Genomic DNA, 21,505 nt, shown 5'->3' on the forward strand with positions numbered 1-21,505 from the left:
GTAACAGAATTGTATAAAGGGAGCTACAGATAACCAGAAACAGAGACCTAGTACCTATCCTATAGGTTAGGTACCTAGTTAGATGCTAGTTAACCAGGCAAGGTTCAGGTCCAACTTTAGTGTGTTTCACCAAAATGGTAACATACCATTAATTACTTTAGACGTTGCCAGTCCTACCCTCACTTATCAGTTGATACCTCTCCTACAGTCCTCACAAGCTTGCTGATGCTGCCATTATTAAACCATACACATTGGTGGCACTACTCAACAGGAAGTTGAAAACTAACAAACCTAGAGCACAATCCAGAGTTCAGAAAATGAATCAGGTGACCAGGCGCATCAGAGTCTACCGAACTCCACCTAGATCCCCGCAATTCTGACCTTCACAAGCAAAACCTGAAACGTGCAAAAAATACAATTACCCTTGTTTTATTTAAAAAATACACGCCCAGAATTAAGCCCAGTAGCGCAACAACAATTCTAAAGTTAGGAGAAAAACACAGATTTACAACGCCAAAAGGAATCTACACAGCGAATACGAAGGAACATCCCTCTCCTCTCACATGCGCCCAACGGGCGCAGGACCCACCAGACCACTCCCCCGGCTCCAGGTTCCACAGCCCCGCGTGCCGGGCTCCGAGCTCTCGCGCCCTGTGGTCCGGCTGAGCACATTCGGGTCTGTCCAGGTCTGAGGATGAGGCTACGTGCTAAGCACAAGAACTCCCTCTTGAGCGATGCCTCAGAACTGGAGCAGAATCCTGCAAAAGCAGGAAAAAAGGAGGAAGAAAGGGCCGCCTGCCTGCAGCTCCTCAGACCTGGAGCACGGAACCGCAACCACGCGCCTGCCACAGACCCCGCAGCCCGCCGCCCCGAGACGGGACCGGTAATTCCACCGCCGCGCGGGGCCCCGCCCCGGGCCCGCGACCGTGCTGGGGCGTTCCTCCCGTGGGCGGCGCCTTCCTCACCACACCGCCACTTCGCTCTCTTCTTCCTGAGCGAGGCCGCGGCCGCCCCGCAACACCGAAACCGCAGCTTCTAGGCCGCGCGGGCCCGCGACGTCCCGAGTGGCCTGGCAAGCCGGCTCATTACCCGCAGGCTCCAGCACGCCCTCTCTACGATCCCAAGTCCTTACCGAGGCAGCGCGGCCTCCGCGGCCCGCTCCTCCTAATCCTCAGCCGCCGCCACCGACCCAACGCCGCGGAGACCGGAACTTCCTCCGCGCTGGGCCGCTGCCTCCACAAAGACGCCGCCGCCTTTAGCGCTCGGCCAGCCGGGAGATGGAGTACGGCGGCGGGTCTCACCGACTCCACTCCCGGCGTACCCCGCGCGTGGGGCGGGGGGCGGGGCGGGGGAGTGTGCTTGCTTGAGGGGAAGGGACGTAAGGGCGCGCTCTCGCCGGCGTCCAATGGGAGGGCGCGCTTCCCCCTAGTGCGCTGGGGCTGCTGGGGGTTGTGGTTTGACCTCTGGCCCACGGCCGCTCATTTTCTTTCGCTCTTTGGAGTTGAGGAGGGCGTGCATGCTTTTGGTGGTTTGGCCGTCTCGAGTTTTGCTTCCCACCAGAGCGCGGATATGGCCCTGGCCTGCCTAGCTTGAAAACGGCTTATTTTCCCTTAATATGAGGGAAATGGAAAGGATCCTTCTCCGGCCTAACCCTTCCGGGGCAGGGGCTTCTGGCTCCCCACCCTCCCATAGGATAGAAAAGCAGTAGTCACAGAGGCTCGTCCACTTTTCCTTCTGATGGGTTTCCAAGTTAGGCATTACCAACTCAAGAATACCAGGTGGGTATCATCTGTATTAAAGGTTTAATAGCCCTACCTGCGAAGGAAAATCTACGCAGTTTCCACAGGGCCTTGCTAGCTCTCGGGCAATAAATGTGGCCGAGAGTGACTTTTGCGAGGTCACAGAGGAATTGGAAGGTATCTAAAAATCAGCAATCTAGTGGAAAACGGGGCAGCACAGCTTTCAGTTTGCAGCTCACATCCAGAATCTCCTTGCAGCTAACGTTCTTCAGATGGCCAGCTCCAAGCTTCCAGGTGGATTGTCTACATAGTTGAAATGCTAGCTGATTCCAGCTACCTGGTATCCCCAGGTAGTGGCCCCTCGTGTGAAGGCAACCTGAATTCAACAGCATGGGGTCAAAGAAGTCTACAAGAAAAGCCCATATGTCATTCTAAAACAAAGCAAGTCTTATCTGTAGAGAAAAGAGATTGTTGGGTTAAGTAGTCTTTAAACTTACCTTTCCACTTTTCAGGCATCTTATCTGAAAGTCATTCAAGAACTGCATGAAGGGGCTTCCCTGGTGGCGCAGTGGTTAAGAATCCACCTGGCAAAGCAGGGGACATGGGTTCCATCCCTGCTCAGGGAAGATCCCACATGCAGCAGAGCTACTAAGCCCGTGCATTGCAACTACTGAGCCTGCATTCTATACACAACTATTGAGCCCACGTGCTACAACTATTGAAGCCCACGCACCTAGAGCCCGTGCTCTGCTACAAGAGAAGCCACCAAAATGAGAAACCCCCACACCGCAACGAAGAGTAGCCCCCGCTCTCCACAACTAGAGAAAGCCCACGCACAGAAACAAAGACCTAACGCAGCTAATTAATTAATTAAAAAAAAAGAGGACTGCATGAAACTCCTGCTGTGTGCCACAGACTGTATCATGTGCTGAGGCTATAGAAACTTGAACAAAGCTGATAAACTTTGCTGCTCTGGTAAAGATGGGAGTGGGGCGGTTATTGAAGACAGACAACAAACTAAACAAGATATATGTGTTTGATTTCTGTAAGGAGGGAGATGGAAAGCTGTTGGAGGGCTCTAAACAGAATATCATGGCTTCCATGTAAACAGGATCCCTCTGGTTGCTGTGTGGAGAATAGGCTGAAGGTGGAAAGGACAGAAGCAGGCCAGCTGATTAGGAGACTATTGCAGTAATAAACCCACAGAAGGATGATACTTGTACCTATGTGGCCACAGTGGAATCAGGAGACATGAACTGGGATGAGGGGAAAGAGGGGAGAATGTCAGGAGCAATTTTGGTAGGAAGAGCAGGAGCTCAGTTTTGGGTAGGTTGTTTTTGATGCCTAGTAGACAAGATGTGGAGTTGACAGTTGGCTACATTAGTCGAGTTCAAGGTAAAGGTCAGGCTAGAAATGCAAATCTGGGAGGTATCAACATATCACTGGGGCTGGTATTTAAACCATGGGCCTGGATGAGATGGCCTAGGGAATGAAGGAGTAAGTATAGACAGAAGAGCAGAGTTCCAGCCCTGAGCCTTGGGGCACATCAGCACTAGGAGGTTTCAGGGAAGAGGAGGAGCACCTACACAGAACTGTGGGTACTTTGACTTTACTTCCCCAATTGGACCATTATTGGTGGATCTTTCCCTTATCAGATAGTGCTTTATCCTCTAAAGAGGTAAACATATGAAGGAACTAATTATTTTTGCCTTATGCCAAATCTCCTTGGGTAATAATAATTGCTACCCTTTATCATAACTCTGTGCCTAGCCTTGTGCTAACACTTCATTATCCCATTTAATCTTCACAATAACCATATGATATCCCCTTTTGTAGTTACGGAAACCAAAACCCAGAAAGATTAACTTGCTGCAGCTGGAAAGTAGGGGGTGGGGGGATTCCAACCCAGGCCAGTCCTACTCCAAGGCTCATGCTCCTGACTACTTTCCCCTTTTCCTTATGGTGATTATTGAGGGTTTTCAGAGGAAGTATCTGGAATTTTTTTTTTAACTTGCATCAGCGCATAGTACTTGTAAGATTGTTTATATTGCCTAAGACCAAGAATATGAATATTTAGAATAGCTGACCCAGAACAGCACCCTCATCTGGAAAGGGGAGTACAACATCCAGTTGCAGAGGTTGGTTGGCTAACTTTTTCTTTTCTTTTTTTAAACAATTTTTATTTATTTATTTTGGCTGCATTGGGTCTTTGTTGCTGTGCCCGGGCTTTCTCTAGTTGCGGCAAGCGGGGGCTACTCTTCATTGCAGTGCGCAGGCTCCTTTTTGCAGTGGCTTCTCTTGTTGTGGAGCACAGGCTCTAGGCACCCAGGCTTCAGTAGTTGTGGCTCATGGGCTTAGTGGTTGTGGTGCATGGGGCTTAATTGCCCCGCGGCATGTGGGATCTTCCCAGATCAGAGATCAAACCCGTGTCCCCTGCATTGGCAGGCGGATTCCTAACCACTGCGCCACCAGGGAAGTCCCAGTTGGCTCACTTTCAGCCCCTAAATTCTCAGAGGGAAGAACCCAGCAAAGGCGAAGACTGTTGTGCTGCCTGTTGTTCATTGTTGCCTTGATCACACTTGGGGCCATGACTCTTCAGCATCGAAAGTAGGGACTTGATCAAATGTTAAAATGAGAGACAGGAACCAGGAGAGATACAGCTGATACAAGGGCCACAGATGAAATTTTCCAACAGAGGAGGAAAACCAGCTGCCTTACCAGGAGCTGCAAAGTAATAAAGGCAGAAAGGAAAAGCTCTTCAAAAGTTCCAGGGAAGAACTGATTGTTCTTGTTATTAGCTCAGAATACTTCACTTCATATTATATAATCTTGTATTTGTAGGAGGGGGAAACTGCTGAAGATGCTGAAAGAGTCATTAAAGAATTTGCCCTGAGTCACACCAGCAAGATAGCAACAGGGCTGGTAACAGATCCTAGCCTCAGGATACAATCGGGCCTTTTCACTTCAGCTACAACCTCCACAGCAGCTCAGTTTCTGAAATGTCCACTCAAGCTATGAAAGAAAAGAAATCTGGGGAAGAACAGAGGTCTTATTACCTTTGCTCCAGTCCCAGCTAGTCCTCACTAATGCTGTTGTGGAGGTGACATGCTGAGTCCATGAAAATCACAGGCCTAGACAAAACAGAAATCAGAGGTTTTGAGGCGCCCCTGACCTGGAGGTGCACGGTAGCCTGTTGTCTATGGCAAAGCCCAAGGCTTGAAGCAGCATCATCCAGGGCAGCAGACCCATCACAGAACTGACGTGTTATTATTCCAAAAGACCTAGATTTATTTCTCAGTAATTCCGTCAGCAAAATGTGACCTTTAGGAAGGGTTGTTCCAATATTCAAATATAGGTCAATAGGTCAATTAAAACAGAGTTTTGAATCACAACCTTAAAACGTTTCCTAAGTAGCCACAACTGTTTTCTCTGAGAGAGTGTCCTAGGCTCAAGTGTTAGCCAGAAGCACATGGGGTGTATGGCCACTTGCTTGGCTAAGGAGATGCAATACTTCCAAATGAGAGTGTTGCTATCTGGTAGAGGTGATGTGCTTGAAAGCAAGAGTGGAACTCAAAGAAGCCCTGAAGTCACATGGAGAGTATTGAGGAGATTGGTTAGGTATGTTAGAAAACTAAATTTTTCTTCTGTGGGGATCAATTCTATGGGCTGCAGCTTCTGGTTAAAGAATGTTGCCAGGATGTTTCAGTACCAGCCAGACAGTATGAGATCTTCTTGGCTTAAACTCTTATAATGTAATATGGCAGGATTAATGAGAACAAAACTATACAAATGATATTTACTCTAAGGGAGGGAGCCTGTCCTGAGCTAATGAGGAGAAAAAGTACTGAGTGACCTGTGGAGCCTGGGAGAGACTCCTCTCCTCCTCTCTCCTTTCCAGGGGAACAGATAGTTAAGGAATTGGGCATTTTCTCACATGTTCTTAACTATCAATAAAAGGGAGGAGAAAGCTCCCCTTAAACTGTGTGCAAGGGTCTAATAGCCCTTTGCAAAGCCATCTCTGGTAAAAGGCCACAGCTTTGTCACAATGTCAGTCACAGTCCAGTGTTGTGGAGGTAGGCTCCAAGTAGCAGCCATCTGAGACTATGAGAAAAGCCCACGGGCAGAGTTCTCCCTCAATTCCAGTGTAGGACTGAGATGGAGACAGGGCACTGCATTGGGGTGCTTGGAGCAGCAGGAAGAATCAAAGGAGTGACTTCAGACTTTTTCCTTCATCCCTGAACTGTTGGGTGAATTAACCATGAGGCTATTAAATGATTTAATTGCTTCAGAGAAACATGAGCAGTATTATTGTTAATCCATAATTTTATTCCTTTAAACTACTCTCCAAAAATAAATTTGTTGGGGAAAGATGTTTTCCTGTTTTATGTTTTGTTTTGTTTTTATCACTTTGCATCTAGGAAATTACAAATGTTTGTAGGAGTGGTTCCTTGCCCTGACAAATCACCTGGGAAGTTTTTAAAAAGATATTGATGCCTGAGTCCATCCAGGCATTTGTGTTTTGTTTTTTAAAGTACCCCAGGTCATTCTATGTGCAGAGTTGAGAACTACCATTCTAGAGATTCATACTGATATATTAAGACGTGGCTAAAAGGATGTTCTTTTAGAATCAATTGGCTGTGCCTGCATCCTTTACAGCCAGTGTGGCCCGGCCCACTAATGACATTTATCCAGCCCCCAAACTTTCACTGTCCTTCTACAATTAGTGGAGGAAACAACGCTAAAGTCTCTTTCTTTCCCTTTAAATAAACCTCTTGTTGGCTCGGGCGGAGGGGCTGGGGAGTCTGGGCCTGGGGTCCACCCAGGGCTTTGGGTTTGGGAAGATACCATGGCTTGGACGGGACCCTGGAGAAGTCGGTGCGGGATGAGGTCACCCCTGACCCGGGTCAGGCCCCGCCCAGGTCTCTGTCTGGACGCGGCGCCCCGCCCCCGCGGTGGCCTTGCACTGCGGACTACATTACCCATAACGCACACCGGAGGCGGGCAGGGCCAGGCCCAGCGACTGGAGCCAGACCTCCGCCGTGAGAGGCCGGCGAGTGCTGTCTTCCTGAGCCGGCTGCAGGGCAAGGGGCGGTGGGAGGGAGCGGTGGCCTGCGCTGTGGCCATGTCGGCGTCCGCAGGGGGCCGTGGTTCCGCGAACCTGAACCATCAGTCCGGCCTCGGCCGGACACCCATGCCCTCCTGGGGGTCCGGCAGAGGGCAGTGACCGGCAATCTCTGTGCGTCCTACCCCCTCCCCCCTCCCCGAGAAACAGGTGAGTCCGACTGCCAACCCACGTGGCTTGGGGGCGCCGAGAGACTGGAGAGCTGTCATCTTTGGAGGGAGGGGCTTGAAGACTGGGGGCCCCTGCCGTCTACGCTGCCATTTGCGGTAGGAGGACTGGGTCTCTCTGAGGTCACTTAGCCGGTTCCCAGCTGGGGAATACAAAAGGCGAGGCCTGAAACTCTTCCTTTAGCTGGAAGAGCAAAGTCCTGTAGGGGGCAGTGGCCAGGTAGTACCCGCCCACCCCCAGCACACACATTCGACCCGGCAGAGTGCTCTCAAAGATTGGCAGAGGTTGACTGTGAGGTGAGCAGGAAGCTCCTGAAAGTGTCTTGGGGCTTGAGACTTTGCTCTCAGGGGTGCCCTGGCTCAGATAACCAAGCTGCCTCTTGTAACTGGTGAGCCACCCTTGCTGGGCTCAAGTTTGCTGGGGGAGGGTGAGCAGCCTTTGTCAGAGAGGGGAGTGGCCACCAACAGTGACAAGTACTAAGCTGTACCCTCAGCATGGAGTAGGCATCCTGCTGAAGCAGCTGCAGTACAGCCTCACGTGCACCCTGTCTGCCACATATCCATGCATCCTAGCATCATCCTTCCAGATAGCCCACTCTCCAAAGGGTCAAGGCAGGATAGGGCACTATTTAAGCAGGAAGAGGGAACAAGAGTGGTAAGGAGCCAGTAGGGAGGGGTTCTTGGAAGGCCCTCCCTGCCTCCAGGCCACACACCTAAAGGAGAGAGGCATCCCAGAAGGGCTGGTTGAGCTAACTTGTTTGGTGACATTTCTCAAAGGCACAGCAGAGCACTTTAGCAAGCCCTGGGGGCTTCTAGAGAGGCTGCCTGAGAAGGAGCCTCAAGGGAGTATCTGGGACTGGTTCCAAGAGACTTCTCTTGCTTAACTGCTTGAGGCCCAGCCACCCAGGAGCTTCAGCCACACAGGTTATGGCTCCAATGGGGTTTGGGGTGGATTTTGCTGTGAGTCATTTACCCTCCCTGCCTAGTTTCCAGTGTAAGTGTCCAGAGAACTGTTTGCTTCCTCAGGGCTTTTGGCTGGATCCCCATATCGGCCTTGGAGATATTGAGATACCACATGATCTCAGGTGGTTGGGGAACTGTTAGGAAGGAGGTGCCATTAGCCCCAGCCAGCTGACTCTGCCCTCAATATATGCAGGTAACATGCTGGGTAGTACTCAGCCATGCTGGGGGCCCAGTTACCTGAAGCCCACTGGGATCAGTAGGTAGTGGGCCCTCAGGACACTGGGTGAGCTGCTGTAGACCTTGTTTGGGTCTTTGAGCCAGAGGTACAAGGCCACAGAGCAGGGGCATGTGGCAGAAAGGAGTTCAACTTGGGAGAGACTTCTGGGAGCAGAAGGGAACCAGTGGTCTGTCCTGCAACTTCAGGATGAATAGCCAGTTAGCCTGGAGGAACTCCCAGCCCTAGACCCAAAAGCATCTCTTTGTCCCAGCATTATAGATGGGTCATTTCAGGCCAGAGCCCACCTGGCTTCATGAGGTCAGAAGCACATCCTGTTCCCTAAGGGCCTGGCTCAGGGTTAGCAAACTCTCAAAGGACTGGTTTACATGACAGAGACCATGAAATCTGTGTGTAAATGCAGGTACACATGGTCTGAGTGTTAACTAAGAATAATCATGAGATGCTAAAGACAGCTGAGTGTATATGTGCCTACTCTGTGCCAGGGTAACCAAATTACATGAATTATTTCACTTAGTCCTCCCACAACCCAATGAATCAGTGCTATTCTCATCCTCATTTCATAGGTGAGAAAGCTGAGACTTATAAAACCAAGCCAGGGCTTCCTAGGTGGCGCAGTGGTTAAGAATCTGCCTGCCAATGCAGAGGTCACGGGTTCGATCCCAGCTCCAGGAAGATCCCACATGCCACAAAGCAACTAAGCCCGTGTGCCAAAAAAAAAAAACATTAAAAACTAAGCCAGGTTAATCCAGGTCCCTCTGACCCCAGAGCCATTGTTCCTGAACACTTAACTACTACCAAGGACAAGTCTTTCTTATAGGCAGAAGTCTCCCGAGGCTGCATTGGAGCTGGGTGCTCTTTGAGGATCTTTCGCTTTCTCCCTTCCAAAGTTATTTATCTCACAAATGTTAATTAAAGTCCTCCTGCCTGTGGAGCTGACATTCTGAAATTTGCGACAGCTCACAGGGTGACCTTCAATGTAGAAAAGTAAAGCAGGGCAAGGGAGATAAGAATCCAGGATATTCCAGGAAGGCCTCTCTGATAAGGTAACACTTGAGCAGCAACCTGAAGGAAATGACAGAGTGAGTCATGCAGATGTTTGCCCAAGTAGTGGAATAGGTGAGGTGAGGGGCAGGGGGAGAAGTAGGGAAATGTGGTCCAGGCAGAAAGTTCAGCAAGAGCAAAGTTCTGAAGTGAACGAATACTCAGGATTTACGTTTACATTATACTTAAGGAAAGCCATAAGGTCAGTGTGGCTGGGTTGAAGCAAAGCAAGTTGGGGGTGGGGGGGCAGCGCGGTGGTGGTGCAGCACATGTAGACACAGTGGTTCTTGTGCACCACTGTGTGACCATTACAGAGTTGTGAGCAAAGAAATTACATAACCTGATTTCTGTTTCAAGCAGATCACTTTGAGTTCTGTGAGAAGGATAGACTGTACAGAGATAAGGACAGAAGTGGGGAGACTGGTCAAAAGACTGTTGCAACAGTCTGCTAGAGAGATAATGTTGGCTTGGACCAATGTGGTAGTGGTGGAGGTGATGGGAAGTGGTCAGATTCTGAATATGGGCATTTCTCACTGAACATCAGTAATCTGTTCCATGAAAGTTGGACATTCTGTCTGGAATCACTAACTTAGTATCTGTTTCCCACTTTTTTTTTGTTGTCATTTAACTTTTTATTTATTTTTTAATTTTATCGAAGTATAGTTGCTTTATGTTTCCCCATTATTTTAAATGGGAAAAAGTATAATGCTTCCTTCATCAACCCCAAATCCCCAATTTTCTAAAATGGCACTAAAACACAAGGAAAATACACACGTAATATATGCCCAATAAATTATAATGTTAGGATATAAAATGCTTAAAACATTTCCTCCTGATCACCAAACAGTGTGTGTTGCTTTGATACAGCATCATGATCTCTTTCAGGACCGGCAAACAGCCATGATGCAAGTAAGCCCCTTTTGTTGACACTCAGTGATCTTCTATCAGTTCTATTTGAAATGTAATTTGAAGCTTTAAATGCACATTTTTTATTTAAAAAATATAGATCAAGTGTTGATAATGTAAATATGTATTTTTTTTCTATGTAAACATAAGCTTAATCAATACAGGTTTGTTGTATTAGTTATCTATTGCTGTGTAACAAATTATCCCAAAATTTAGCAGCTCAAAACAATGATAAATATTTATTATCTTATACAGTTCCTGAGGGTCAGGAATTTGGGAGCAGCTTAGCTGGATGGTTCAGGCCCAGTGTCTCTCATGAGGTTGCAGTCATTCAAAGGTATGACTGGGGCTAGATGATTTGCTTCCAAGACTGCTCACTCACATGACTAGCATATTGGTACTGGCTGTTTGCAGGTTTCAGTTTCTTACCATGAGGTACTCTCTTTAAGGCTGCTTGAGCATCCTCACAACATGGCTGATGGCTCTACCTAGAGAGAGTAATCCAAGAGAGCAAAGCAGAAGTCACAGTGCCTGTTATGACCTAACCTCAGAAGTCACACATTGTCATTTTCACATTATCCTGTTGGTTACATAGATTAGCTCTGCTCAGTGTGGGATGGGAGTTTACAGACTTGAATGCTGGGAGTTGAGGATCACTGGGGACCATTTTGAAGGCTGGCTACCACAGCTGTGTATTAAAACCAAGAGGCAAGGGTTAACGAGAGACATTTTGCTGGGTGTGCCTGTGTATTCTGAAGTAAAGCTGACAGGATTTGCTGATGACTTGGTATATGAGGTATGGGAAAAAGAGAAGCATAAGGGTTGCCTCCAAGATTTTTCGTGAAATAACTAAAAGTATGAAATTGTCTTTCACCAAGGTGGAGAAAACTCTGAGAGGAAAAACTTTTTAAGGGGTTGATCAGGAACTCAGTTTTGGACATACAACTTGAGATACTAAAAGATATCCAAGGGCAAACATCAAGTAAACAGTTAAATGTGTGTGCTTCTGGAAGTCAGAAGAGAGATTAGGGCTGCAAATAAAATTTGGAATCCTTAATGTATCAGTGAAATTTAAAACCACAAGACTGAATAAGGTCACCAAGGGATTGAATGAAGACAGAAAAGAGATCCTTGGACTTCTCTGGTGGTGCAGTGGTTAAGAATCTGCCTGCCAAGGCAGGGGACATGGGTTCGATCCCTGGTTTGGGAAGATCCCACATGCCGCGGAACAACTAAAGCCATGCGCCACAACTACTGAGCCTGCACTCTAGAACCCATGAGCCACAACTACAGAGCCCAAGTGCTACAACTACTGAAGCCCAAGCACCTAGAGCCTGTCTCCACAACAAGAGAAGCCACCACAACGAGAAAACTGTGCACTGCAACGAAGAGTAGCCCCCGCTTGTCACAACTAGAGAAAGCCTGCATGCAGCAATGAAGACCCAATGCAGCCAATAAATAAATACATAAAATTATTTATTTTAAAAAAGAAAAGAGATCTAAGGACTGAAATCTGGGTCCCTCAGCAGTAGGAAGAACTGCAAAGAGGACTTAGAAGGAGTGGTTCATGAGGTAGGAGAACCATGAAAGGAAAGTGATGTGCCAGAAGCCAAGAGGAGAAAGTGTTTCGAGAGAGAGGAAATAATCAAGTGTATCCATTGTGGCTGCTGAGTGAAGTGAGATGACCCTAGAGGTCACTGGAGACCTTGAAGGAGCAGTGTTACTAGAGTAATAGAGGCAAAGGTCTAGTTGGAATGGGTTCAAGTGTGAATGGGAGAAGTGGAGAGACACTTGAGCTCTCCACATTTCCCAGTCCCTCTGGCCACATGACTAGTTCTGACCAATCTGGACTATGAAGTATTTAAGAGTTGGTACATGACCTTCCAGCCCTGTCTTCCATTGCCAGGTGATGGCAGAGCTATAAGATGCTAGTAGCCTGGATTCCTGAATCACTGCCAGGAAGGGAGCTGCTCTGAATTGCTACCAAACCCACAATATGTGAGCAAAAAATAAGCCTTTAGGGAATTCCCTGGTGGTCCAGTGGTTAGGACTCAGCATTTCCATTGTCTGGGGCCCAGGTTCAATCCCTGGTTAGGGAATTAAGATCCTGCAAGCTACATGGTGTGGCCAAAAAAAAAAAAAAAAAAAAAAAAAAAAAAAAGGGCTTTATGTGTAAAGCCTCTACCATTTTGGCACTCATTTGTTACACAGTATAGCCTAGCTTACCTGACTAATTAAACTCCAAGTACTATTTACTGTTTTGAGGTTGGTTGCTTTGTTTTACAAAGGACAGGAAAAAAAAAATAAGCTGGTACCCAGAGGGGAATGTAGAGTTAAGGGGAGGTTTGTTTTAAGGTTTTAATTGAAATAAAACAAACATAAAGTTCACAAATCATAAGTACAGCTCAATGAATTATAACAGAGTGAAAACATCTAAGGGAAAGTATTTTGAAAATGGAAGAAACATCAGTATATTGGTGACAGATAGGGAAGAAGGGGACACTGATGATCCGAGAGAGAGACAGCTGCTGAAGCCATATGCCTGGGTAGGTGAGTGGGGCTGGAGTGGAGGTGTTAGCCCTCATTGGAGCCTGGACAGCTCATCTTTAGTAAGAAGAAGGAAGGCACAGTCTGGCAGGTGAGGTGAGGTGGTAGTCAGAATCTTGGAAGTTCTCTTTTGCTGACTTCTGTGTCCTCAGTGATATAGAAGGTAAGATTATCACTGATAGTGCTGAAGGTGAGCATGGGAGAAGATGATGGAAACTTGAGAAAAGATATGAAGGTATTGATTAGAGGAGTGGGAACATGAGTACACATAGAAATGTAGGGCATTCCCATTTAAAGCAACGGTTCTGGACCCTCTCCTCAGAAAAAAGCACGTACCAATCCAGGTCTCCATTCAAGGTGCCAGGTCCAGAAGCCCTGGCCACAACCCCAGAACTGGCAGTAGCAGCTTGCCCTCTGCCTGCATATGGACAGACTCATCGCTCTGGGGTCACTGTCTTCTTACATAGCAATGCAGACCGCACCCGGGCTTTTAGGTTAGCTTGTGAAATAATGGTCTACAAGGTTCTCATGTAGCCTGTATCTTCTCACTCAAAACCTGGACATGCCCTAGTTTCCTTAGCACCCACTGCCCTGGGCTCTATGCTGTTGCGGTGGCTGTTTTGGCCTGTTTTGGATTGCTTCTCTTGGTCTCAGTCTCAGAGGAGACCTTTCTGGATGCATCCCCAGGTTCCTGTTGAGGGCATGCAGCTTCTTAATTACTCTTTGTCAGACAAGGTGGCCCACGCCTTGGTCTTGTGGGCTCTGACCCTCGCTGGGAACCATCACTCTTATTTGTCCTAATGGACAGGATTGATGGCCTAGAAAATTGCAAAAGGTAGATATTCTCCCAAATAATCTTCCTTTGAAGATTATTCAAAGCGCACTCTGTGTGGGGTGATGCTGTTGGCCAGTGGTACCCAACCCCCACTTACCCTGTGGTGCTCCAGGACCAGTGGGGGAGTGGCCATCAGGCCAGTCTCTGGCCCTGCCTCCCTGTCTGTCTGTTTTGCACATTGAACCTCTGTAAAAGATTAATTTGAAGAATGGATTCCATTGCTCACAACAAAGATGACAAAAAGAAGAGCTTGAAAATCAATTCTTTGGTACACATGCAGGAGCTGCCTGCTGGGAACTTGGGGAGGGGTGGTCAGAGAGAGTTCTTAGACACAGATAAGCTGGGGCCACACAAATGCTAGTGATGGGGACACTGTTTCCTTGAGATCATTCTTCTCATGAACATTTTTGAGCACCTACTTCATGCCAGGCTCAGGCTGGAGTCATTTACCAAAGGTTACAGAGCTAGTAAGGGACAAGCCTCAGTTATTCCCTATGGACTCTGCTCCAGGAGGGCAGGGACAGGGTCTGCTTTGCTCACACTAACACCAGTCCCTCCCAGGCCCCTGGCCTGCCTGCAGTGTCCTCCTCAGGAGTCTCTGATTAGTCTTTGCTGCCCTTCTAGCCCATCCAGCCAAATCTCTTTTCCCTAAAAGGGTCAGCGCCTCAGATGGAACCCCTCTCCTGTGGATTGTTTGTTGCCTGCCGAATGAAGACCCTTCAGCCTGTCATGCAGGGGCCTTAGAGGCTGACCCCAGATGAGCCACTCAACTTTGTTATCCCTGACATCCACTTTTGGCCATCTCCACCTGGCCCTGAGGCTGCAGAAGGACTGGGAGATCAGGCTGAGTCTGTCCTTAGTGTCCATCAAATGGGCACCGAGAACTGACATCCATAGTTGTTTTTAACTGGAAAGGTGAGCCCTGGTGTCACATTCAAAAGGTACAGAATGCAAGGAAAAGCAAGGCTTAGGCCTGAAGACAAGCCTGTTTACTCTGACCCACTTCTTTCATAGGAAGCATGTAAATATCAAAAAGAACTGATTGGTCAACTCAGTTTTGAATGGAGAAATGTTCATGGTAGGATGTACAGTGGAAGATATCAGGATACAGAATGGTTTCAGTTCCCAGCGCCGATACTTCTTTCCTGTCATTGCACAAGGTACTTACACTCTCTCAGCCTCAGTTCTTCATCTATAAAGCTTGCCTGACAAGAGTGCCTGCCTCAGAGAGGAGGAATCAGGATTAGATAAAAATCCACTTAGATAAAGCACAAGCACTGCATTGTAAAAAAAAAAAAAATCCACTTAGAGGGGTTCTCTGGTGGCGCAGTGGTTAAGAATCCGCCTGTGAACACCTGGGACACAGCTTCGAGCTCTGGTCTAGGAAGATCTCACGTGCCACAGAGCAACTAAGCCCATGTGCCACAACTACTGAGCCTGTGCTCTAGAGCCTGTGAGCCACAACTATTGAGCCCACGTGCCACAACTACTGAAGCCTGTGCGCTTAGAGCCCTTGCTCCACAACAAGAGCAGCCACCGCAATGAGAAGCCTGCGCACTGCAACAAAGAGGAGCCCCTGCTCTCTCTAACTAGAGAAAGCCCGCATCCAGCAACGAAGACCCAATGCAGCCAATAAATAAATAAATTTGTCTAAAAAAAAATCCATGTAGGGACTTCCCTGGCGGTCCAGTGGTTAAGAATGCGCGCTTCCACTGCAAGGGGGCACGGTTTCCATTACCGGTTGGGGAACTAAGATCCCACATGACTCATGGTGCAGCCAAAAAAAAAAACTCCACGTAAACTTAGCATGCTACCTTGGCATTCAGTAAGTATTAGCTGCTATTAGCGGTTTATAAATAAACAAACAACATTTTATATATATATATTTTTTAAAAAGACTAGAAAGAAATATACTAAAATGTGAACATTGAGAGATCCTGAATGGTGGGGCAATGGTGACATTTCTTTCTTTATATCTTTCTGTATTTTCCAAGTTTTCTACAATGAATAGATACCATTCATTCTTTTATGATCAGAAAGAGAACAGCATACTTCCTTTTTTAGAAGGGAACATTCAGAACCCAGTCCCCAGAGGTTTGAGTTAGCTGGGTCCTGCTAAGGGATACTCTCCTGTACTTACCCACTGTTAGTTATGCCAGTGACCCCTGCCACTAGCACCTTCCCCCTTCTCCCTTCCCCTCAATGATGCCTTTGTTTGCTCCACAGGAGAGCCCAAGAGATGGCCGCTGACATGCAGAGGAAGAGGAGCAGTGAAGGCCCCAATGGCACGTTGGCTCCTTCTGATGGGCAGAGTGTGGAGAGAGCTGAGAGCCCTACACCAGGACTGGCCCAGGGAATGGAGCCAGGTATGGGCAGGGTGCACAGCCCTAGCCGGCTGACAACTAGAGCAGCCTCCAGGGCAGTCAGGATTCCCAGCCACGCTTTGACTGCCACTCTTTCATGCATGTGTTCACTCACCCATTGGCTATTTGTCATGTGCTGGGGATACTGCAGGGATCCAGGCTCAGTCTGCATCTGGCCTTCCTCTCCACTTCATGTTCTGCCACTCACCCTGTGCTGCCTGGCTGCCAGTGTGGGCTCTCCTCCTATTTTCTGTGTCTACAGGTACCTCTCAGGCTCCTTCTCCCTCGCTCAGCTCTCAACTTCAATGTCACCTCCTCACAAGAGAGGCCTGCTCTGACCATGCTCTGTACAGAACACTAGTTATTTTGTAATATTATTTGTTTGCGTATGTGTCAACCATCTCTCTTGTCCACAAGGTTGTGAGCTCTTAAGAGCACACAGCTGTTGTATTCCCAATGCCTGGTACAGTGCTGAACTCATAATAGAGACTCAAAACGTATCTCTTGAACTCTTCTGTCCAAAAAAAAATCAGTTAATAGAGACTGACATGGTCCCTGCCTTGGAGGAGCCACAGGTTAGTGAGAGCATTCCAGTGGAGGGGGTTAGGAGCCATGGGTCCCTGCGCAGGGTCGGGGAGCCTTCTCCCAGGGAGAGAGATCCACTGAGCACAGGCACAGGGCGAGGTGCTGGACACACAGTAGTGAACAACCAGGTTCCTCCTGCCCTTGAAGGGGAACCCCATTGCAGTTGGGGAGAAGGACAATAACTGAGCAGTACCCCCAAGAGAAGTCAAGGAGGGGGATATAATAGAGTGCTTGGGGTTGGGGGTCAGGTGATGGGGACAACCAACATCTTTGCTGAGAGCTGAAATGTGACCGGGAGCTGGCATGGAAGGAGGTGGGAGTGCCTTCCAGGCAGAGGCCAAGGCTCTGAGGTAGGTGGGGGTATCCAAAGAGCAGATGGGGGAAGGGCTGTGAGATGAGAGTGAGAGGGACAGGCAGATACCAGCCACCACCGCAGCCTTGAGGGGTTTGGTCTTATTCCCAGTGTGATGGGAAGAGACTGGTGAGCTGTAAGTCACAGAGAGGCGTGATCTGTAACAGACTCTAGCTGGAGGGAACAGTGGCTTGCCTCATCAGAACAAGCAGTCAAGCTAGACGACTGTAGTAGGCACCTTGCTGGTGAGGTGTTCTGCCAGCAGCTACCACTCTAAACACCAGTGCTTTTGGCTGGCAGGTGCCGGGCAGGAGGGTGCCATGTTCGTCCATGCCCGTTCCTACGAGGACCTCACTGAATCAGAGGATGGGGCAGCTTCTGGGGAGAGCCCCAAGGAGGGTGCTGGAGGTCCCCCACCACTGCCTACAGATATGCGCCAGATCAGCCAGGACTTCAGTGAGCTGAGCACCCAGCTGACGGGTGTCGCCCGAGACCTGCAGGAGGAGATGCTTCCAGGAAGCTCTGAAGACTGGCCAGAGTCCCCAGGGGCAGCTGGGCGGCCAGCCACAGAGCCCTCAAGGGAGGGCACTGGCGAAGGGGATGAGGAGGAGGCTGCCGAGGCGTGGCGACGGCACCAGAAGCATGTCTTCGTGCTGAGTGAGGCGGGGAAGCCTGTGTACTCCCGCTATGGGTCAGAGGAAGCACTTTCCAGCACCATGGGTGTCATGGTGGCCCTGGTGTCCTTCCTGGAAGCTGACAAGAATGCCATCCGTTCCATCCATGCAGGTGAGCCACCTGGAGGGGGGTGCTGAGAGGTCTCCCTGGCCACAGTTAATTCATACAGGGTTTTGGACTGCCAGGGACTAGAGGGCTGGGATGTGCTGTGTGACCAAGGGCCATCCCTCCACCTCACAGAGCCCCAGGTCTTCATCTGAACACAGGGAAACAACACAGGACTGACTCATAGGGCTGTTGTGAGGGCCAAAGGTGGCTCCAACATGGGCTTCGCCCTTGGAGAAGATGAGATGCCTGGGGAGGTGACCAAATAGCCCAGGTCTTGAGCCCCCCTCCCCAGCTCTTGCGGCTTAACCCAAAAATGTGTTTTTCTGTTTTAGCTTGTCCCAGTCTGTGAAGCAAGTGGCAGGAAAGGGGAAAGTGGGGGGAAACGGGACCCATGGGCATCTGTTTTTCTTTCATCCTGAAGCCCCCTCTGTGTGCACAGTTCTGAGGGGAAATGAAGAGGATGTGGAAGGCGACAAGCTGCTCGGGAAAGAGGGGCTCTGAGGGTTCTGGGCCAGGCCGATCCGGGAGGGCTTTCCGGAGAGGGGCTGAAGCTGACACCAGCCCCTTTCATGCGTCCCATCAGATGGCTACAAGGTAGTATTCGTGCGCCGGAGCCCACTGGTGCTGGTGGCGGTGGCCCGCACGCGGCAGTCGGCACAGGAACTGGCACAAGAGTTGCTCTACATCTACTACCAGATCCTGAGCCTTCTTACGGGCGCGCAGCTGAGCCACATCTTCCAGCAGAAGCAGAACTACGACCTGCGGCGCCTGCTCTCGGGCTCGGAGCGCATCACGGACAACCTGCTGCAGCTAATGGCGCGAGACCCCAGTTTCCTGATGGGGGCGGCGCGCTGTCTGCCCCTGGCGGCGGCTGTGCGCGACGTCGTGAGTGCCAGCCTGCAGCAGGCGCGCGCCCGCAGCCTCGTCTTCTCCATCCTGCTGGCGCGCAACCAGCTCGTGGCTCTCGTGCGCCGCAAGGACCAATTCCTGCACCCCATCGACCTGCACCTGCTCTTCAACCTCATCAGTTCCTCCTCGTCCTTCCGCGAGGGCGAGGCCTGGACGCCCGTGTGCCTGCCCAAATTCAACGCAGCCGGCTTCTTCCACGCACACATCTCTTACCTGGAGCCTGACACGGATCTCTGCCTGCTACTCGTCTCCACTGACCGCGAGGACTTCTTTGCGGTCTCTGACTGCCGCCGCCGCTTTCAGGAGCGCCTGCGGAAGCGGGGAGCGCACCTGGCGCTGCGGGAGGCACTGCGCACGCCCTACTACAGTGTTGCCCAAGTGGGCATCCCCGACCTGCGCCACTTCTTGTATAAGTCAAAGAGCTCGGGACTCTTCACCAGGTGAGGGAGGGCCCTGGGGCCACTGCTTGAGGGAGGCATGGGCGTGGCGGTGGGGAGGCCGGTTGGGCCTGAGCCCTGTTGCAGTCCTGAAGCTGATGACCCCTCTGGGAATGGACCGACATGCTGTGTCTGACTCTGACACCAGGGACCCAGACCCCTTGTCACCCTACTCCCCATCAGCATACACCTCTCTACTTCAGTCATTTCCCAGAAGGCCTTGGAATCCCCAATATACCCAGGGAAGGAAGCCGGAACAGAGGTCTCTTGGGTCGCTTGCCCTGGAGCGACTCTGCCTTAGGGATCAGTTTGGTCCAGCCCAGGAAAAGGAACTCCTCCACTTCCTCCTCCAACAGAGGGACTGGGGCCAGATGAGGCATTTTCTATCCTCCTTTTACCCTTTTTTTAATTTTTTTTTTTTGTGTGTGTGTGGAGCCACACAGCTTGCAGGATCTTATTTTCCCAGCCAGGGGTGGAACCCATGCCCCCTGCAATGATAGCACGGAATCCTAACCACTGGACCACCAGGGAATTCCCTCCTTTTACCCCTTTTTGGTCCAGATGGTTCCTAGCTCACTTTTCCTCCATCTCAGAGTTGTCATTCTGTCTAGGACACCTAAACTCAGATTGGCTTCTCCAAGGGTGGGTCACCAAAGATGCCATGAACTTGGGGGCAAGGGAAAAACAGGGCTCCAGTCTGGGTGGGTGCAGCCCTGTCCTGGGGAGTCTTCAGTGGTGAGGAGACAATACCTTCCCTGGGGCGGCGGGGGGGATTTGGAGGGTAGGACACATGGTGCAGTGGAGTCTCCCTGGCTAGGAATAGGTGTTTCTGGATCTCCAGAGAAACCAGTGGAAATCATTCCTTTCTGAACCCACTCCCCCATCTCCAGCCCTGAGATTGAGGCCCCGTACACCAGTGAAGAGGAGCAGGAGCGGCTGCTGGGCCTCTACCAGTACCTGCACAGCCGTGCCCACAATGCCTCCCGCCCACTCAAGACTATCTACTACACGGGCCCCAACGAGAACCTCCTGGCCTGGGTAAGGCGGCCCTGGGATGGACTGGGTTTCATTGGGGTCCTGGACAAGGGTCATGAGGGTTGTCTAACCTGGATGACCACCCTGTGCCCTCTCCTCCAGGTGACAGGCGCCTTTGAGCTCTACATGTGCTACAGCCCCTTGGGGACCAAGGCGTCGGCCGTCAGTGCCATCCATAAACTGATGCGCTGGATCCGCAAAGAGGAAGACCGCCTCTTCATCCTCACGCCCCTCACGTACTGAGGAGAACGTGCGTGGGCTCGGCCCTCCCGGGCATACTGGGCTGTGGAAGCTGTGGGAGCCTCCAGGAGAGCCTAGCCTCTCTGGCCCAGGCAGCAGGCTAGGACCGTGGGTTGGTGTGTGCATTAAAGTGCTTTGGGGAAGACCGTTGTGGGGCCTTGTCACTGGTTCCTTCGCTCACCCTCTCTCACTCACAGATGCTGCATCCTCCTCCCTAGGCCCTGCCCATGCTTCCCATGCACAGCATCACATGTGCCCAGAGTCAGCCCCTGGGCTGAGGCTGTTTTCATTCAGCTGAAGTCCTGCCATGTATAGTATGTTCTCTGGGACCCCCCTGGCCTTCCCCATGCCCCACAGAGCCCCACCCCCACACTCAGTCTAAGCCCCTGGTACCTCCCCTGTCACTCCTAGGTGGGATCCCCAGCTGTGTGGCCCAAAGGACCACCCAACCACCTGGGAGCCCTGGCTGTGCCTCTGCTTAATGGGCTGCTGTAGTTCAGCAGGTGCTGAGCTGAGTAAGACAGAGACAGTCAAGTGGGGGGAGCCTGAGCCCAGGCATGGTGGGGAGCCCTTGGTGAGGTGGCCCAGTGTTCAGCACAGACAAATCCAGAGTCCAGCCATACTGTAGCTGTAGGCCTCTGGGGAAACTGTCCCAGCTTAGGCCTCCTCATGAAGGCTGTCCACCTCAGCTCCCCTGCTTCCAGCCAGCACATTCCTCAGCATTGCCCCCAGGAGTGAGCTGGAGGACCTGAAAGAAGGCCCAGCTGACCTATGGGGCAGGAGTGGACCCTGCCCTAAAAAGCTGATGCCCTCTTCAGTTACCCTGTTCCCTGGCACGGCCCAGCCTACATGGGTCACCATGGACATCCCAGGAGGCTCAGCAGCGAAGGCCCAGCTCCATTCACTCTACCATGAGACCTTCTTTGGACAGAGCCCAAGGCACAGTGCAGAAAGCCTATATCTTTCTGCTGAGGGCTCTCCCAATTGTGGCAGCTGAGAGCTGCCACAACTTAACATCTCATTGGCCAGGGGAATAGAAGACCTAGGAAGTATTTGTGTCCACAGAATATGGTCTTCAGACTCTAGAGTGAATCACCTTCATGCAGTCTGGACCAAGATACTCTGCCACTAAAACCAACCCAGGCTGAAGAATGTGTCTGTGTGGGTGGCAGGGGCCAAGGATGCACTGGAATGATTCACTTAGCATCCCAGGGAATGGCAGCATAGCCCTTGCCCTTGCCCT

At 50.4% G+C, this 21,505-nt stretch overlaps 2 protein-coding genes across 5 annotated transcripts in view; one reads left to right on the top strand and one right to left on the bottom strand.

Annotated features, from left to right (window-relative positions):
- The window catches only part of RBM6 (RNA binding motif protein 6), a 106,230-nt gene extending 104,989 nt beyond the window's left edge, over positions 1 to 1,241 (bottom strand). Inside the window, exons 1-2 of one of the 2 annotated variants that reach the window (XM_057704682.1) lie at positions 1,133 to 1,241; positions 590 to 758 (exon numbers count right to left, since the gene is read on the bottom strand). The gene's annotated coding sequence lies outside the window, so the exon portion shown is untranslated. The remainder of the gene's footprint in view (positions 1 to 589; positions 759 to 1,132) is intronic. The other variant, XM_057704681.1, reaches the window with a different exon arrangement.
- A 5,506-nt stretch (positions 1,242 to 6,747) lies between these two features.
- Positions 6,748 to 20,408, top strand: MON1A (MON1 homolog A, secretory trafficking associated). 3 transcript variants are annotated; one of them, XM_057704746.1, is made up of 7 exons: positions 6,748 to 7,011; positions 10,432 to 10,513; positions 15,785 to 15,924; positions 17,159 to 17,644; positions 18,225 to 18,990; positions 19,878 to 20,025; positions 20,125 to 20,408. In XM_057704746.1, exons 3-7 carry the CDS (start codon positions 15,798 to 15,800, stop codon positions 20,263 to 20,265), a joined length of 1,668 nt encoding a protein of 555 aa, XP_057560729.1. In that variant the 5' UTR covers positions 6,748 to 7,011; positions 10,432 to 10,513; positions 15,785 to 15,797; the 3' UTR covers positions 20,266 to 20,408. The 3 variants fall into 3 exon arrangements, with proteins under 3 accessions (XP_057560729.1, XP_057560727.1, XP_057560728.1); XM_057704744.1 differs by lacking the exon at positions 10,432 to 10,513 and adding an exon at positions 14,214 to 14,718; XM_057704745.1 differs by lacking the exon at positions 10,432 to 10,513.
- Positions 20,409 to 21,505: the final 1,097 nt, after the last annotated feature.

Source organism: Hippopotamus amphibius, chromosome 13 (assembly GCF_030028045.1).
Source record: "Hippopotamus amphibius kiboko isolate mHipAmp2 chromosome 13, mHipAmp2.hap2, whole genome shotgun sequence".
In the NCBI taxonomy this organism is placed as follows: Eukaryota; Metazoa; Chordata; class Mammalia; order Artiodactyla; family Hippopotamidae; genus Hippopotamus; species Hippopotamus amphibius.

Excerpts from the sequence above, each read along its gene's own strand:
- MON1A (XM_057704744.1), top strand. The coding sequence starts at position 14,642 with ATGTACAGTGGAAGATATCAGGATACAGAATGGTTTCAGTTCCCAGCG. Across the intron at positions 14,719-15,784 it reads CTTTCCTGTCATTGCACAAG|GAGAGCCCAAGAGATGGCCG; the intron begins GTACTTACACTC and ends TTTGCTCCACAG. Across the intron at positions 15,925-17,158 it reads GGCCCAGGGAATGGAGCCAG|GTGCCGGGCAGGAGGGTGCC; the intron begins GTATGGGCAGGG and ends TTTGGCTGGCAG.